The sequence below is a fragment of the Ammodytes marinus genome (genome assembly GCF_949987685.1).
Source record: "Ammodytes marinus genome assembly, chromosome: 11".
Lineage (NCBI taxonomy): Eukaryota > Metazoa > Chordata > Actinopteri > Uranoscopiformes > Ammodytidae > Ammodytes > Ammodytes marinus.
This window is the reverse complement of record NC_137215.1, coordinates 3,621,466-3,640,098: the sequence shown is the minus strand read 5'-3', so window position 1 is coordinate 3,640,098 and position 18,633 is coordinate 3,621,466. Positions and strand designations below refer to the sequence as shown.

At 40.3% G+C, this 18,633-nt stretch overlaps 2 protein-coding genes and 1 long non-coding RNA gene across 3 annotated transcripts in view; 1 reads left to right on the top strand and 2 right to left on the bottom strand.

Moving 5' to 3' along the window:
• rassf4a (Ras association domain family member 4a) overlaps positions 1–18,633 on the top strand; it is a 144,946-nt gene that overhangs the window by 44,625 nt on the left and 81,688 nt on the right. The gene's annotated exons all lie outside the window — the stretch shown is intronic.
• Positions 7,607–16,267, bottom strand: LOC307257565 (collagen alpha-6(VI) chain-like; the record flags this gene model as incomplete). Its single annotated transcript, XM_080036826.1, has 7 exons — positions 7,607–7,764; positions 8,673–9,233; positions 10,621–10,665; positions 11,182–11,742; positions 12,770–12,814; positions 13,130–13,174; positions 15,787–16,267. 7 exons carry the CDS (start codon positions 16,265–16,267, stop codon positions 7,607–7,609), a joined length of 1,896 nt encoding a protein of 631 aa, XP_079892952.1.
• Positions 17,373–18,437, bottom strand: LOC307257357. Its single transcript, XR_013845091.1, has 3 exons — positions 18,296–18,437; positions 17,735–17,779; positions 17,373–17,418 (listed from the first exon to the last, which is right to left on the bottom strand). It is a non-coding gene; the product is annotated as an uncharacterized lncRNA (long non-coding RNA).

Here is an 18,633-nt window from a genome sequence, read left to right as displayed (position 1 = left end):
GACAATTCTTACTGCAAAATATGGCTATTTATAAATTGTAATTTTTGGGATTTTTTTGACCTTTTTACCCAATAAAAACAGTTTTTAGTGGTGGCCTTTATTATGTGTAATTCTGCTGTTTTTTTTTTGTTTTTTTTTAAGATTTTTTTGGGGGGGATTTTCAAGCTTTATTAGACAGTACAGAGTTGAAATGGTGAGACAGAGGTTGCGTTCCGAATCGCATACTCTTTCTTTTTTCTATTCTACATACTACATCCGACGATAAAAAGAATCTAGTTAGGATGCAGTATGCATACTATTGGGACATACTTTACTCTCTTATTTCATCATAACATTGCGCCTTGATCTTGCCTCTTGCTTTTATATCCGTCTCATCCCCGTTTGCACTTTTCAACACTAACAATCTTGGCCGCATGAAGTAGAACATCCGGGTACTTCTAACCATCCTAAATCTGGCCACAAGAATCGGGACATCCTAAATCTTTTTTCTACATACTATATAGTAGAAAGTATGCGATTCGGAACGCAACCAAAGAGAGAGAGAGAGGGGGGATGACCTGCAGTAAAGGTCCACGGGTTGGATTTGAACCCGCGACCACTGCAACGAAGGCCGGAGCCAATATGGTACACGCTCTATCCACTACGCCACCGGAGCGCCCCAAATTCTGCTGTATCTTTTGCTGACACTTAACATCGTATCCGTAACTGGGACGTCCCACTAAGAAAACAGCTTTTAAACAATCTTTATTATTTCCCGTTCTTCCACAAGCGATGTTGACTGGAGCAAAGATTATAGCATTGTTCTCCTGTGAGTGACCCTCTCTGCCAGCCAGTTCCCATGGACTCTGTGTGTGTGTGTGTGTGTGTGTGTGTGTGTGTGTGTGTGTGTGTGTGTGTGTGTGTGTGTGTGTGAGACCTCACTTATTTCTGTATGTGTATGTGTGTGTGTGTGTGTGTGTGTGTGTGTGTGTGAGACCTCACTTATTTCTGTGTGTGTGTGTGTGTGTGTGTGTGTGTGTGTGTGTGTGAGCGCATATCAGCATCACACACAATGGTTGTATCCTGAGAGACGAGGGCTGTTCCTTTTTTCCCACACTTTCATAAACAGTAAAAAATGTTTCTGTAAAACACTGACCCACAGTCGTTTGACCATTATTGTTATTAGATTAATCAGATCATGATATTAATAATACACACACAGATGTAATACACACACAGATGCTAGTACAGTGTCACACACACACACACATACACACAACCATACACACACACACAGGCAGATGCTAGTACAGTCACACACACACATACACACAAACACACACATTGTTCACATTTGATTTTGTTGAACGTGTGCCATTCAAGTGTTTTGTAACATGTTTAACTCATAACTATCATCATGAAACGTTATTAAAACCCAAACGATGCATCTTTGCTATGGTCATAAGACAGACAGACAGACAGACAGACAGACAGACAGACAGACAGACAGACAGACAGACAGACAGACAGACAGACAGACAGACAGACAATGGGCTACAACTTCAGGTACGACTGTGGCTCAGGTGGTAGAGCGGGTCGGCTGATGATCAAAGGGCTGGAGGTTCGATCCCCGCCCTGCCACCTGTGTCACAGTTGTTGTGTCCTTGGGCAAGACACTTCACCCACCTTGCCTCGTGTGAATGTCGATAGATAGCCTGCTATCGGTGTGTGAATGGTAACGTGGGAAAGGAAAACGGGTCTCCCTTCCAAAAGAGTCTTCGGTCTCAATGGGATATACCTGTATAAATAAAGGTTAAAAAAAAAAAAAAAACTCTGATACAGTGCAGTTATTAATGGGATTGAATTTGAATTTTTAAAATAACAGTTAAAGTTTGGAACATTGTGAGTTGTTGATGATACAGCTCTGGAAAAAATCAAGTGACCAGTCTGGATTTTTCTTAAATCTTCATCTCTACATAACTTATTGAAAATGCTCTTAATACGGGGCGCCCTTAGCTCAGTTGGTAGGGCGTCCCCCCATGGGCCTCGGCCAGCAGCGGACCCGGGTTCGATTCCAGCCCGCGGTCGTTCTCTGCATGTCACTCCCCTCTCTGCCCCATTTCAACTCTGTCTCTACACTATCAATAAAGCATAAAAAATGCCAAAAAAATATGTTAAAAAAATAAATAAAAATAAAATGCTCTTAATGATTATAATTGGAATTTGGTAGAAATGTTGTTAATAGTTTATATTATAAAATCAAAATGTTCATTCTACTCAAACATATGCCTATAAATAGTAAAACGAGAGACACTGAACATTTGGAGTGGTCTCTTAATTTTTTCCAGAACTGTATATGAATATGACGTCTTCTTCCCAGAATTTCACAAGGGGTACAACTCGATAAATAAATATTTGTTTATTTAGTCCATGCATGAGAACGGCTATTTGGCACACACACACACACACTCTCTCACAGACACACACACACAGACACAGACACACACACAGACACATTGGTAAACATCCTGGGTACATAGCGACATAGTGATATTTCAAAGGGGACATCGTAGGCGGGCATTCGTGCGAAACAACAACAACATTGGCACATGATTCACGTACATGTTCCCCCATGAGAGCAAGACTTTTCTCTTCTCCCAAGACCCTGCGTTTGATCTGGACATGAAAGAGGTTCACAGGGGCTCTCCCTTAGTCGCTGGGGGTTTATTTATAGATATTGTAGCCAACACTCATTATCTATGTGTCTGTCTGTCTGTCTGTCTATCTGTCTATCAATCAATCAATCAATCAATCAATCAATCTATCTATCTATCTATCTATCTATCTATCTATCCATCTAACTTTTTATAACAATGTCACCCTGCCATGCAATAGCCTCTGATCACCACAGGATGGCGCTCGTAACACACATGCTGTAATAACGATAGTAGTAAAATAAAGATTGTATAAGGAACACAGGAAGTTACTTTAATAAATATTAATTATTGAGCTGTGGAAAAGGGGTAGGACTAAATAAGTGTTATACTTCTTCCTACTCCTTCTCAGGCATATCAAGTGAATATACAGCTCTGGAAAGAATTAAGAGACCGCTCCAAATATTCAGTGTCTCTCGTTTTACTATTTATAGGCATATGTTTGAGTAGAATGAACATTTTGGTTTTATAATATAAACTACTGACAACATTTCTACCAAATTCCAATACATTTTTTGTCATTTAGAGCATTTTCAATAAGTTATGTAGAGATGAAGATTTAAGAAAAATCCAGACTGGTCTCTTCATTTTTTCCGGAGCTGCATAGCCTATTGTATATAATTTTCTTTTTCTTTTTTTTTGTGGAATAATTTGAACATCGTGTTGGTTTATTGTATTTTTGTGCCTTTCATTTTGTTTTTGTATTCTTGATATGTTCGATTTTTATTTGATATGTCTGAAATACATTCAATCAATTAATAAAAGTGTCTAAAGTGGGGTCAGTGCAACGGGACGATAGTCATTGAAAGCGGATGGTGAGGGCTTCTTTGGAACAAGTACGATGGTTGTGGCTTTTTGACACACACACACACACACACACACACACACACACACACACACACAGCCTAAACTTGGTGGTGCAACATCATTCTCAGCTCATAAATAACTTTTATTTTCATGGGAGAATACATTCATTAAAACATACTGGTTCTTATTAATATAGGCTATTACTCTCCACTTCTACCAAGTCTGAAAAATGCCAAAAATTCTACACACTGCACCTTTAAGTTCAATAATACAATAGTTAGGGAAATGGATAAATTGCCTTAACTACCTTAATATCCTTGATTTCACAGATGTTGGTTGGTCTTGGTGAAGTTTGAAGTTCAGCTTCAGAGGCGAAGACGTCAGAAGAAAGATGTTTGATTGCAATAATAACACAGGAGTGGAATCTGCAGGAGACAGGGACGTTGGAAGTAGGGGTGCGGGGGGTGTGGCCGCACCCCCCCTCACCACCGCCTGCACCCCCTCTCCGACCCCCTACACTTTGCCCTGTGCTCCCGCGATTGCTCTGTAAACAATCGCATAGCCTATTAGTCTAGATGGAAGAATAGGTCCACGCGCATAGGGTGGCTTTTTTTTTGCAACCTGTTTTTTTCTAATCCTTGAAGTGTCTATTTTAAGATTCTGCCAGGTAACAGGCTGGACTAAGTGTTTTTTTTTTTTTAACAGTTTATTACAAATGTACCAATTTCGAAATTGAAAACAAAGCATAAAGAAAGCATAACTTTTGAAGAAAAAACATACAGATGCAAATGAACACATTTTTCCATATAATTCTGACTCAAGGAATTCAGTAAACTAGTTATTTGTAACATTCAAGTACATTTTCACTTTTTTTCTGGACAAAAACGGCAAAAAAACAGCAAAAAATGTTTATATTACACCTATACTTTATTTTTTTAATTAAATAAACTAATACATGTAGTAAAAATTAAACTGTGTTGCAGTACCTAACTATTTAACTAACTAACTAACCTAGAATTTAGATAAGAACTACATATTCCTACTCCCTACAGTCCAGGGAATAGGTATATGTAATTCCAATTTAGAGTCTTGGGCCTGCCATATAGTCCATCAAATAGGTGCAATATATGAAGGAATTGTGCTTTTGATGATAGAAACATGAGCTTTGGCACACTGTTAGAGCATGCCTTAAGGAAGATTTCTGGCTATAGGACCATCGTCAATTTTTCCTATGGCACCAGTGGCGGCCATTTTTAAAATGGCTGCCGATGGTTGTTATTTTACATGTAGCGCAGGGTCTAGACCTCCTAGGATCTTGTTTTTGGTGGCTAATCCTACATTTTCAAGGATGAGGAAGACAGTGGCACTACTTAAAACATGATGGAAACTACTTTAGTACATATACCTGGCATTCAGAGAACAAAATTATAGCAAAACCATAGAATATTAGCACAATTAAAAAAAAATTCCAGTACCAGGCAAGGTAAGTTGCAAGCAGAGACTTTTACTCACATAAAGTTTTGTGTAACACCCCAAATACATTTGCATAAACATCAATTGAAAATTAAAATTGACCTAATCCTACTTTTACCAGAATGAGGAATGTGGAGGTTATGTGAATAATACTATATGAACATATATCTCAATCCAATAACTAAAAAACACATTTATAATTATTTCTGAAAAAACAGGCCAGAGGGCATGGCAGCGGGCATTGCACTGTCCACTGCACCCCCTTTATGCATCCACTGCAGAGGAGTTCACAACAGACCTGGATCGATTCTGGTAGTGTGGTCCAGTGAAATTCCCAGCCACCTGTGGCCTTCCACTTCCACCCCATTCAACTGGTGATGGGAGTTCAGGGGCATCATCTGTCCAAAGCATTTCTGTGTTGCATCAGTGCTGCTTTTGTTTGGGGGGTCCCTTAATTGTTGTACATTTCTGGTTGAAGAGCTGATTGCGTGCCTGATAGACTGATTCCTGGCTGCTAGTGCAGTCATACAGCAATAACTTAAATCGCTCTAGAGGCTCCATCCAGTTGTCTATAGAGTCAGCCAAGACAAAGAAGGGTCTCTTGATGTCATCAAAGCTCCTCCATGTATCCCACCCTGTCTTCTAGTCCCTGCCACCCTAGGTGTCACAACCAGTAAATGCTTTGAACAGGCTACACATCGATCTGGACCTAGTGCCCTCACCATCTCATGAGCTTATATTGAACATTTTTCCCAGCTCCAAAGGAAACACAGAACTCATTGATGTTAAGGGATTTGGCTGCTGTCACTGCCAGTAATGGCACATCCGTCTCAACTGTGCATATTAAGGAGTTCACAACCAGGAAGATATACCCTTCATTCACATCATCTCCTGGGTGCAGTAGGGTGTTTGTCAGTGTTGAAGGCTGTCACACCAGTTGCCAGGAAGGGGAATAGTTCAGTGCAACACTTTGGCCAGTTCTGGCCTTAAGACTTTTAGGGAAATAATCATTGCACAAGTCATCCACTCTGCTGACATGCTACAGCTAAGACATGCTGTATGGTGAGAACAATTTCTGTACCTAATCAGAACATTTCTTAGCAGCACCAGGTCACAGCATGTTAATGAGAGCAGCCCCAGCAAGGATGATGACTTGTCCTGTGGGGTTGGATTTGTTCTCTTGTGATGGAATCAGGTCCTCTCAACAGCCCACCAAGTCTGACTTGGTGTCAGTTCTCAACTTGACCATTTGCAACAATGCTGGTGGACATGCTTGGTTTCATGTTGCCTCGTTTTCATGTTGGTTTTCAACTCATCCAGACTACTGTCTGATATCTGGAATAGAATATACAGCTTAGAGAACAGAGAACAGTCACTCAATTCAGGGATGAGAGCTGTTGGGACCTGGACTCCTCTCAGACTTGAGGTTGGCTGAATAGAGGTAGGTTGTTCCTATTAATCTCTTATTGCAATGTTGGAGGAGCCCAAGACTAAAGAATGTCATGCCAGCGACTGCTCTGTAATTGTTGTGCATATGACAATAAAACAATCTTGAATCTTAGATGGGCTGGTTGACCATGTCTGTTATGGCACCATTTAGTGATTTAACATTGCGTGTAAACGGCATCAGTTCATGTTTGGTCTGCTCAGGGTGCCAGCTGTCAGTCTCCTTTCTCTTCTTAGTGGAGGCGGCCTAAAACTCTCCAACCACACGTGCCAACTCCGGGCCAGACTCCAGCAGGCACACAATACCAACGGCACCTTTCACAGAGGCAATATCTGCTTGTGGGCCCAGTCAATGGCTTTGGCTGAGAAGCTGCATGTCATCTTCTCTCAGCAAAGTTTCCTTTCAGAAACTGCCCATGAACATCGGGATGAGTATCTTTCAGTGTCATCATGTCAAGCAAGTGGACTGGTATCCATCTGGCAGTGTGGATGTGTCCCACAGCAATGAACTAAGGAACAATCTTGGTCAGGGCATTAATATTGAGTAGGAAGTTGGCCTCTCTTGTTGATCAAACATAGTTCATCAACTATTTCGCTGCAGGGTGATGGACCAGAAGTGAAACTGGGGACATGACACATCTCTTTCAGTGCACCTGTCTAGGGATGTATGATTGTTTCTCTCCTCTAGGTCATTGATGTACTCAGTGTAGTTCTTCAGCAGGAGAAGATATAGGAGGCTGGCTGTGACCTGATGAGCATGTCAGGTATGTGTCACTTTGGAGGCTTTCAGAAAGGGATCTATTGTCATATAAACCTTTCAGAGCTGACAATCAACTTGCTTTCATAAAAACCTTCTGGAATTGCGTACAATTCACGGTTCTATAAAACAAATGATACCTGTCTGAAAAAACGGATTACTAAATGATCCGTTACCATGATCATTTTTACGTGCACGGCGAGACTTTTCTTCTTCTTTGAGTGTATTTCCTGAAACACTACAGGTTGAGATATTTTTCTCTTTAGTGCATCTTCCCAAACACTACGATCAGTAATTCTCCCCACATGGCAAAACCAAGATGAAAATACTGCTTGACACAACAAAAAACATAAAACAAAGGAATTCCTAAACAAAACAAAACAAAATCAGCTGTTTATATTCACCTGATTCGAAGAAAGCCTCGACTCGCTCAGTTTTGGCTCTCGATTCCTTCACCTCCCTCCGTCCAAGTCGACGGCCTCTCCCTGTAGCAATGGGCTGGAGGTCTTCTGTGGAGAGTCCCAGACTCCCGCGTCTCACGTGCAGGCTCTCCTCGTCCAGAGGATGAGGATGTTGGAATCCGGCGTACTCGAAGGACCAATTGATAGTAGAATTATTTCAACAAACAAACCAAGTGTTTGTAATAAAAGAAACTGAGTCAGGGATCTTCGAAACAGAAATAGTTTACTTGTAACAGCATACAAGGGAATCAATCAATGCATCACAAGTCTTACATTGTTAGGCATACATGGATTGAGAAAAAGATTGAACAGAAATAGCACTGATATTTATGGTCCAAAAGTTGTATATGCGAAGACACTCGGTTTGTGTGTCTTGGCCCTCAATTTTGCTCGCGAAAGCAGAAACATTTTTAATTAGGCAGATAGTCCCAGCAACTCATATCAGCAGGTGTTAGTCTTCATACAATGTCTGATAACAGAATATGGGAGTCATTCACTTCTTCCCCATCAATTCTCAACCACTGTGTACATGAATGCGTCATACATCTGTATGTGCCAAATTCTTTAGTAGGTAGTTTTCTTCTCCAAGGCTAAACAACAAGTTGTCAGCAGTTGTTGTCCCAAATTTAGCAAGTTAGCAAAACTCTTTTGGAGCCGTTAGGTTTACTGGGACAAAGTTCAACAGGCAGAAAGCATGTATTGTAGCATTAAAATATTATACAATCATAAGGCAAATTAAATTCCGTTAACAGGTGTCGTGTGGCAGACAAGGCAATGCATCCAACACTACAGTGACATTTTCCTCGGATGGGACAGGAATTTTTGTCAGAAAAGAACACGAAAATGTCATGACATCAGATGTCTGGTTATTTGCTGAAAGGGTGTCCTGGGATGGAGTCACATTTCCAGCCTGAATTATTGTTTTAGTCCACACATGCTCTCTACTATCAAGTGGTGTGTGTTGCCCTTTACTGCCAAATAAAAAATATGTTAGACCTGCACTTTAAATTCTAGTACAAACCATTTATTCCTTACCCTCTTTAGAACAGATGTCTCTGATGATGTCATCCTTGATGGGATTCAAAGCGTTAAAATTCTTGACGGAGAATTTTTTGGCGGGATCGCCGGCAATCTCTAGCAACTGAGCCTCAACTGCGCCGCTCACTCCAATGGCGTAGACAGTGATTCCCTGTGCTCTGAGTGTTTCTGCAGGAGTCTTGACCTCATCACTGGATTCTCCATCAGTCATGACCACAAGAAACAGTGGGACTTTGTGACCTCGACTTTGCTCTGCTTGTGTAAAGAGTGGACCCGTGAATGTCAGTCCTTTTCCTGTGTATGTTCCGCCCCCTTCTTGTACAGTATCATTGACGGCTTTCTCCAATGTCTTGGAATCTGAATGGTCTGCCACATTTATTTCTAACTTTGGTGAATTTGAGTATTTGGCGACGCCCACGCGGACATGCTGTGGCCCAACACGGAAGGTAGTTAGGAACTCAAGGATGAACATCTTCATGTCTATGAAGTCATTGGACCCAATGCTTGTCGATTGATCGATCAGGAAGAATATGTCTGCTTCACTCGTTTGCAAGCAGCCTAGAAAAGCAAAACAAAAGTAGTAAAAGTTATTTCTAAAATGCATCAGTTGTACATTTCCTTTACATTACGGCGCTACACAGCAAACACTGGTCAATTCAAGATTTTTGGCTATTTTGCTTCGATAACATCTCTTCTGTCAGTATAAATAAAAGGTTGAAAGTGTACATAATAGGTTTTTATTTGACTTTACCTTGTCTGTGAGCGTCAGTGTTTTTCTCCTACACAACCATCTCCTATATAAACATCTTTAATGGCCATGATGACATCTATAAATTAGAAACTTTTACCCCATTCACCTGCATTGTACCTAATTAAAAAAAAATTCTGTGTATTGCAATTTAAATTTACTTATATTTTTGATTACATTTGGTATTGATAATTTAGTTTGACGCTACCTATCGTAACAGAAAACTATTTTTCCTTATTTTTCATAGGCTATCAATATATGCTGGGGGAAATTTTGTGCATATTTTAATATTGGAGGGAATGTGCCCAAATGTTGTTATAAATACGGCCATGTTTGTTGTAACTAAGAAAATGGTATTTAGATCGTCCATGTTTTGCATATTTTCAGCACACACCTATCATCTGCAGCTGATAACCACTGCATTCTCCCAAAACATTTCAGGAAAACCATCCAGACTGCTTCAGTATATTTTTAAAAATATAGATTCAAAAACCCATTTCCTTTGATTCTAAATTACTTTAGAGTTAACTGTTTGAATTCTTTTTTCAAAAACCCATTTCCAGGGGCGCTCCGGTGGTGTAGTGGATAGAGCGCGTACCATATTGGCTCCGGCCTTCGTTGCAGTGGTCATGGGTTTAAATCTGACCCGTGTACCTTTACTGCAGGTCATCCCCCCTCTCTCTCTCTGTATCCCAATTTCAACTCTGTACTGTCTAATAAAGCTTGAAAATGCCCAAAAATTATCTTAAAAAAAAAAAAAATCCTGTAATTCTAAATTACTTTACAGTTTAGCGTTTGAATATTCTTTTTTTAAATAAATTAAAAATGTTACTCACTTGTCACGTGCTCTGTCGTCATGGTGGCTGTGGTGGGGGCCAATTCTGTCAGGGAAAAATAATCTAGATTCAAAAACCCATTTCCTGGGGCGCTCTGGTGGTGTAGTGGATAGAGCGGGTACCATATTGGCTCCTGCCTTCATTGCAGTGGTCATAGGTTCAAATCTGACCCGTGGACCTTTACTGCAGGTCATCCCCCCCTCTCTCTCTGTCTCCTCATTTCAACTCTGTACTATCTAATAAAGCTTGAAAATGCCCAAAAATAATCTTAAAAAAATAAAAACATTTCCTGTCATTCTAAATTACTTCACAGATTACCGTTTGAATATTTTTTTTTTAAATGTTTTAAAATGTTACTCACTTGTCACTTGCTCTGTCGTCATGGCGGCTGTGGTAGGGGCCAACTCTGCCAGGGACAAAAAATATAGATTCAAAAACTCATTCATGTAATTCTAAATTACTTTAAAAAATCACGAACAGTTGGAATATTTTTTTTACTGGGACCGTGTTTTGCAGAGCAACGCGGTTCCATAGCCCTGCTGGGCAGGGAACCCTATTGTTTTTGCCAGATGTTTTATTATTCCTCCCCCCTCCCAGCGTAAAACCGGTGCTGCAGCCCAAACCGTAAAGGGTTGGGACATGCCACTTGCATGACTAGTTCAGACATCCAACACTACAGTGACATTTTCCTCGGATGGGACAGGAATTTTTGTCAGAAAAGAACACGAAAATGTCATGACATCAGATGTCTGGTTATTTGCTGAAAGGGTGTCCTGGGATGGAGTCACATTTCCAGCCTGAATTATTGTTTTAGTCCACACATGCTCTCTACTATCAAGTGGTGTGTGTTGCCCCTTACTGCCAAATAAAAAATATGTTAGACCTGCACTTTAAATTCTAGTACAAACCATTTATTCCTTACCCTCTTTAGAACAGATGTCTCTGATGATGTCATCCTTGATGGGATTCAAAGCGTTAAAATTCTTGACGGAGAATTTTTTGGCGGGATCGCCGGCAATCTCTAGCAACTGAGCCTCAACTGCGCCGCTCACTCCAATGGCGTAGACAGTGATTCCCTGTGCTCTGAGTGTTTCTGCAGGAGTCTTGACCTCATCACTGGATTCTCCATCAGTCATGACCACGAGAAACTGTGGGACTTTGTGACCTCGACTTTGCTCTGCTTGTGTAAACAGTGGACCCATGAATATCAGTCCTTTTCCTGTGTATGTCCCGCCCCCGTCTTGTACAGTATCATTGACGGCTTTCTCCAATGTCTTGGAATCTGAATGGTCTGCCACATTTATTTCTAACTTTGGTGAATTTGAGTATTTGGCGACGCCCACGCGGACATGCTGTGGCCCAACACGGAAGGTAGTTAGGAACTCAAGGATGAACATCTTCATGTCTATGAAGTCATTGGACCCAATGCTTGTCGATTGATCGATCAGGAAGAATATGTCTGCTTCACTCGTTTGCAAGCAGCCTAGAAAAGCAAAACAAAAGTAGTAAAAGTTATTTCTAAAATGCATCAGTTGTACATTTCCTTTACATTACGGCGCTACACAGCAAACACTGGTCAATTCAAGATTGTTGGCTATTTTGCTTCGATAACATCTCTTCTGTCAGTATAAATAAAAGGTTGAAAGTGTACATAGTAGGTTTTTATTTGACTTTACCTTGTCTGTGAGCCTCAGTGTTTTTCTCCTACACAACCATCTCCTATATAAACATCTTTAATGGCCATGATGACATCTATAAATTAGAAACTTTTACCCCATTCACCTGCATCGTACCTAATTAAAAAGAAATTCCGTGTATTTCAATTTAAATTTACTTATATTTATGATTACATTTGGTATTGATAATTTAGTTTGACGCTACCTATCGTAACAGAAAACTATTTTTCCTTATTTTTTATAGGCTATCAATATATGCTGGGGGAAATTTTGTGCATATTTTAATATTGGAGGGAATGTGCCCAAATGTTGTTATAAATACGGCCATGTTTGTTGTAACTAAGAAAATGGTATTTAGATCGTCCAAGTTTTGCATATTTTCAGCACCCACCTATCATCTGCAGCTGATAACCACTGCATTCTCCCAAAACATTTCAGGAAAACCATCCAGACTGCTTCAGTATATTTTTAAAAATATAGATTCAAAAACCCATTTCCTTTGATTCTAAATTACTTTAGAGTTAACTGTTTGAATTTTTTTTTTCAAAAACCCATTTCCAGGGGCGCTCCGGTGGTGTAGTGGATAGAGCGCGTACCATATTGGCTCCGGCCTTCGTTGCAGTGGTCATGGGTTTAAATCTGACCCGTGGACCTTTACTGCAGGTCATCCCCCTCTCTCTCTCTGTATCCAAATTTAAACTCTGTACTGTCTAATAAAGCTTGAAAATGCCCAAAAATTATATATAAAAAAAATAAAAATCCTGTAATTCTAAATTACTTTACAGTTTAGCGTTTGAATATTCTTTTTTTAAATAAATTTTAAATGTTACTCACTTGTCACGTGCTCTGTCGTCATGGCGGCTGTGGTGGGGGCCAATTCTGTCAGGGAAAAATAATCTAGATTCAAAAACCCATTTCCTGGGGCGCTCTGGTGGTGTAGTGGATAGAGCGGGTACCATATTGGCTCCTGCCTTCATTGCAGTGGTCATAGGTTCAAATCTGACCCGTGGACCTTTACTGCAGGTCATCCCCCCTCTCTCTCTGTCTCCCCATTTCAACTCTGTACTATCTAATAAAGCTTGAAAATGCCCAAAAATAATCTTAAAAAAATAAAAACATTTCCTGTCATTCTAAATTACTTCACAGATTACCGTTTGAATATTTTTTTTTTAAATGTTTTAAAATGTTACTCACTTGTCACTTGCTCTGTCGTCATGGCGGCTGTGGTAGGGGCCAACTCTGCCAGGGACAAAAAATATAGATTCAAAAACTCATTCATGTAATTCTAAATTACTTTAAAAAATCACGAACAGTTGGAATATTTTTTTTACTGGGACCGCGTTTTGCAGAGCAACGCGGTTCCATAGCCCTGCTGGGTAGGGAACCCTATTGTTTTTGCCAGATGTTTTATTATTCCTCCCCCCTCCCAGCGTAAAACCGGTGCTGCAGCCCAAACCGTAAAGGGTTGGGACATGCCACTTGCATGACTAGTTCAGACCCCCAGCCTCTCAGCATACAAAAAAAATTCAGACATGCCGGCCACTAGGTGGCGTTACAACAAAGGAAAACGCGTTTGGGGCTATAACTCCCACAACGAACGTCCCACAGTCAAAAACTTTTGACATAGGCCACGCCCATTTGCGTATAGATAGATTTTTCGCTACATCGCAAAAACTGTCAGTCACCAAAACATACTCCTCCTACAGTTTTTGCCCGATTTGGACGAAACCAAAAGCATTATGCTCTACCGACTCCCACGAGCAAAAGCTGTATAAAGATTTTTTCTACGACCATCGGAAGACCAAACGGTAGCGCTTTAAAGGTTCGCACAAATCCCTTTACAAAAAAAAAAAAAAGGGATTTTCTTGAAACTCAAGGGAGGCTATCATGGGGCATACCTGAGTCTATCAAAAAATTATGGCCAAGAAATTCCTATGTGGGCGCGACTTATTAAAAGAAACTGTTAATTTTTTTTGGAACGTTTTTTGGCGGCAAATTCAAAAAAGTGTCTTTACAGTGGAAAGGCAGACAATCTGCTTTTGCTCATAACTCCCCAACCAAACATCACACATTCAAAAACTTGACATCCACTCTTTCGGTAAATTGAGCTGCAGCTTTCTACCTTAGGCAGTTTTGCGAAATGTATCAATAGGGGGCGTCAAAACCACAAAAAATGTATATCTTGTAACAACAGTAAAGAAAACGCGTTTGGGGCTATAACTTCCACACCGAACACCCCACTGTCAAAAACTTTATATCCACAGATTCACACAAGTCAGCTGCATCTTTTTACATAGGCCATGCCCATTTGCGCCAGTATAGATTTTTCGCTACGTCCCAAAAACTGTCAGTCACCAAAACATACTCCTCCTACAGTTTTTGCCCGATTTGGACGAAACCAAAAGCATTATGCTCTACACACTCCCTCAAGCAAAAGTTGTATAAATTATTTTTTTACGACCGTCGGAAGACCAAACGGTTGCGCTTTAAAGATTTGCGCATTAGCTACCTTGTACCAAACTGCTCCTAAATCCAAAACGATTCATCCTATTAACACCAAACTTTACACATGCGTTTGTCCTATGGTTCTCAGGTTGGTTCTACATTTTTGTTAAATTGCTCCAAACGGGGGTGCCAAAAACACAAAAAGTAAACATCTCCTTATCCACTTGAGTATCTTTCTCTGCGATTATTTTGCCTTTTGGTCTATAACTCCCAAACCGGACATCCCACATTCAAAAACATTACATCCCCGGATTCCGTGAAGCGAGGGGCTGGCGCCGTGGACGACGACACCCGATCCCGAGTTGCGTGGAAGGCTTGGCCCCCGTTCACAACTGGTTGCATTTCTAGTTCACATTATGACCAAATAAGTGCGCCATCTACACTTGGCACATTTCAAGGCTAAATGCTTAATTAAATTAGTTTTTGGTAGCTTTTAACTGTCAAATGTACTGTGATTGGAGGCTAGCTACCTTGGACCAATGTCATTCATATTTATCTGGTTGATAGTACCGTTGTGAACACTATCTAAATTAATCATTTCAGGAAATAACACAATCCTATTAAGAGCCCAATGCTAGCTAGGAACATTTGCTTATTACGAGTAAATCAGTATTACCTTGTATGCTTGGCTATATATATGATATAAAAGATTCTGATTCTGATTTGAAAATTCGCCAAAAATTGCCAATTCTGTTGAAAACGACATGGTTACTTCCAGGTTCACCAGTTTTCTGTTGGTTTGAAAGAACTGACTTTAAAGATCTTCTAACATTCACTGAGTTTAGGAGATGTTTGCTTTCAATGGTAAGTAAAGTACAACACACTATGTTGTGGGGAATTGCATCATATTAGTTTTAATTGGTAAGCAATAATCGTCAAATGGCATTGGGTGTTTTCTGATCTTAAGTCGCATTATTAAAACATGTTTCCACCTTAATCACACATAATCTTCCAACTTGAGTTTTTGCAGCGTTTTCTGGTGTATGACGCAGTTTGCGATGCATACTTTACAGCTATTCAGATAACGTGTAAACATGCAACATGGCCCCTTCAAAGAAGAGGTGTCATGTGTGGCAGACAAGGCAATGCATCCAACACTACAGTGACATTTTCCTCGGATGGGACAGGAATTTTTGTCAGAAAAGAACACGAAAATGTCATGACATCAGATGTCTGGTTATTTGCTGGAAGGGTGTCCTGGGATGGAGTCACATTTCCAGCCTGAATTATTGTTTTAGTCCACACATGCTCTCTACTATCAAGTGGTGTGTGTTGCCCTTTACTGCCAAATAAAAAATATGTTAGACCTGCACTTTAAATTCTAGTACAAACCATTTATTCCTTACCCTCTTTAGAACAGATGTCTCTGATGATGTCATCCTTGATGGGATTCAAAGCGTTAAAATTCTTGACGGAGAATTTTTTGGCGGGATCGCCGGCAATCTCTAGCAACTGAGCCTCAACTGCGCCGCTCACTCCAATGGCGTAGACAGTGATTCCCTGTGCTCTGAGTGTTTCTGCAGGAGTCTTGACCTCATCACTGGATTCTCCATCAGTCATGACCACAAGAAACTGTGGGACTTTGTGACCTCGACTTTGCTCTGCTTGTGTAAAGAGTGGACCCATGAATGTCAGTCCTTTTCCTGTGTATGTCCCGCCCCCGTCTTGTACAGTATCATTGACGGCTTTCTCCAATGTCTTGGAATCTGAATGGTCTGCCACATTTATTTCTAACTTTGGTGAATTTGAGTATTTGGCGACGCCCACGCGGACATGCTGTGGCCCAACACGGAAGGTAGTTAGGAACTCAAGGATGAACATCTTCATGTCTATGAAGTCATTGGACCCAATGCTTGTCGATTGATCGATCAGGAAGAATATGTCTGCTTCACTCGTTTGCAAGCAGCCTAGAAAAGCAAAACAAAAGTAGTAAAAGTTATTTCTAAAATGCATCAGTTGTACATTTCCTTTACATTACGGCGCTACACAGCAAACACTGGTCAATTCAAGATTTTTGGCTATTTTGCTTCGATAACATCTCTTCTGTCAGTATAAATAAAAGGTTGAAAGTGTACATAGTAGGTTTTTATTTGACTTTACCTTGTCTGTGAGCGTCAGTGTTTTTCTCCTACACAACCATCTCCTATATAAACATCTTTAATGGCCATGATGACATCTATAAATTAGAAACTTTTACCCCATTCACCTGCATTGTACCTAATTAAAAAAAAATTCTGTGTATTGCAATTTAAATTTACTTATATTTTTGATTACATTTGGTATTGATAATTTAGTTTGACGCTACCTATCGTAACAGAAAACTATTTTTCCTTATTTTTTATAGGCTATCAATATATGCTGGGGGAAATTTTGTGCATATTTTAATATTGGAGGGAATGTGCCCAAATGTTGTTATAAATACGGCCATATTTTTTGTAACTAAGAAAATGGTATTTAGATCGTCCAAGTTTTGCATATTTTCAGCACCCACCTATCATCTGCAGCTGATAACCACTGCATTCTCCCAAAACATTTCAGGAAAACCATCCAGACTGCTTCAGTATATTTTTAAAAATATAGATTCAAAAACCCATTTCCTTTGATTCTAAATTACTTTAGAGTTAACTGTTTGAATTTTTTTTTCAAAAACCCATTTCCAGGGGCGCTCCGGTGGTGTAGTGGATAGAGCGCTTACCATATTGGCTCCGGCCTTCGTTGCAGTGGTCATGGGTTTAAATCTGACAAGTGGACCTTTACTGCAGCTCATCCCCCCTCTCTCTCTCTGTATCCCAATTTAAACTCTGTAGTATCTAATAAAGCTTGAAAATGCCCAAAAATTATCTTAAAAAATAAAAAAATCCTGTAATTCTAAATTACTTTACAGTTTAGCGTTGGAATATTCTTTTTTTAAATAAATTTAAAATGTTACTCACTTGTCACGTGCTCTGTCGTCATGGCGGCTGTGGTGGGGGCCAATTCTGTCAGGGAAAAATAATCTAGATTCAAAAACCCATTTCCTGGAGCGCTCTGGTGGTGTAGTGGATAGAGCGGGTACCATATTGGCTCCTGCCTTCATTGCAGTGGTCATAGGTTCAAATCTGACCCGTGGACCTTTACTGCAGGTCATCCCCCCCTCTCTCTCTGTCTCCCCATTTCAACTCTGTACTATCTAATAAAGCTTGAAAATGCCCAAAAATAATCTTAAAAAAATAAAAACATTTCCTGTCATTCTAAATTACTTCACAGATTACCGTTTGAATATTTTTTTTTTAAATGTTTTAAAATGTTACTCACTTGTCACTTGCTCTGTCGTCATGGCGGCTGTGGTAGGGGCCAACTCTGCCAGGGACAAAAAATATAGATTCAAAAACTCATTCATGTAATTCTAAATAACTTTAAAAAATCACGAACAGTTGGAATATTTTTTTTACTGGGACCGCGTTTTGCAGAGCAACGCGGTTCCATAGCCCTGCTGGGCAGGGAACCCTATTGTTTTTGCCAGATGTTTTATTATTCCTCCCCCCTCCCAGCGTAAAACCGGTGCTGCAGCCCAAACCGTAAAGGGTTGAGACATGCCACTTGCATGACTAGTTCAGACATCCAACACTACAGTGACATTTTCCTCAGATGGGACAGGAATTTTTGTCAGAAAAGAACACGAAAATGTCATGACATCAGATGTCTGGTTATTTGCTGGAAGGGTGTCCTGGGATGGAGTCACATTTCCAGCCTGAATTATTGTTTTAGTCCACACATGCTCTCTACTATCAAGTGGTGTGTGTTGCCCTTTACTGCCAAATAAAAAATATGTTAGACCTGCACTTTAAATTCTAGTACAAACCATTTATTCCTTACCCTCTTTAGAACAGATGTCTCTGATGATGTCATCCTTGATGGGATTGAAACCGTCAAAATTATTGACGGAGAATTTTTTGGCGGGATCGCCGGCAATCTCTAGCAACTGAGCCTCAACTGCGCCGCTCACTCCAATGGCGTAGACAGTGATTCCCTGTGCTCTGAGTGTTTCTGCAGGAGTCTTGACCTCATCACTGGATTCTCCATCAGTCATGACCACAAGAAACTGTGGGACTTTGTGACCTCGACTTTGCTCTGCTTGTGTAAAGAGTGGACCCATGAATGTCAGTCCTTTTCCTGTGTATGTCCCGCCCCCGTCTTGTACAGTATCATTGACG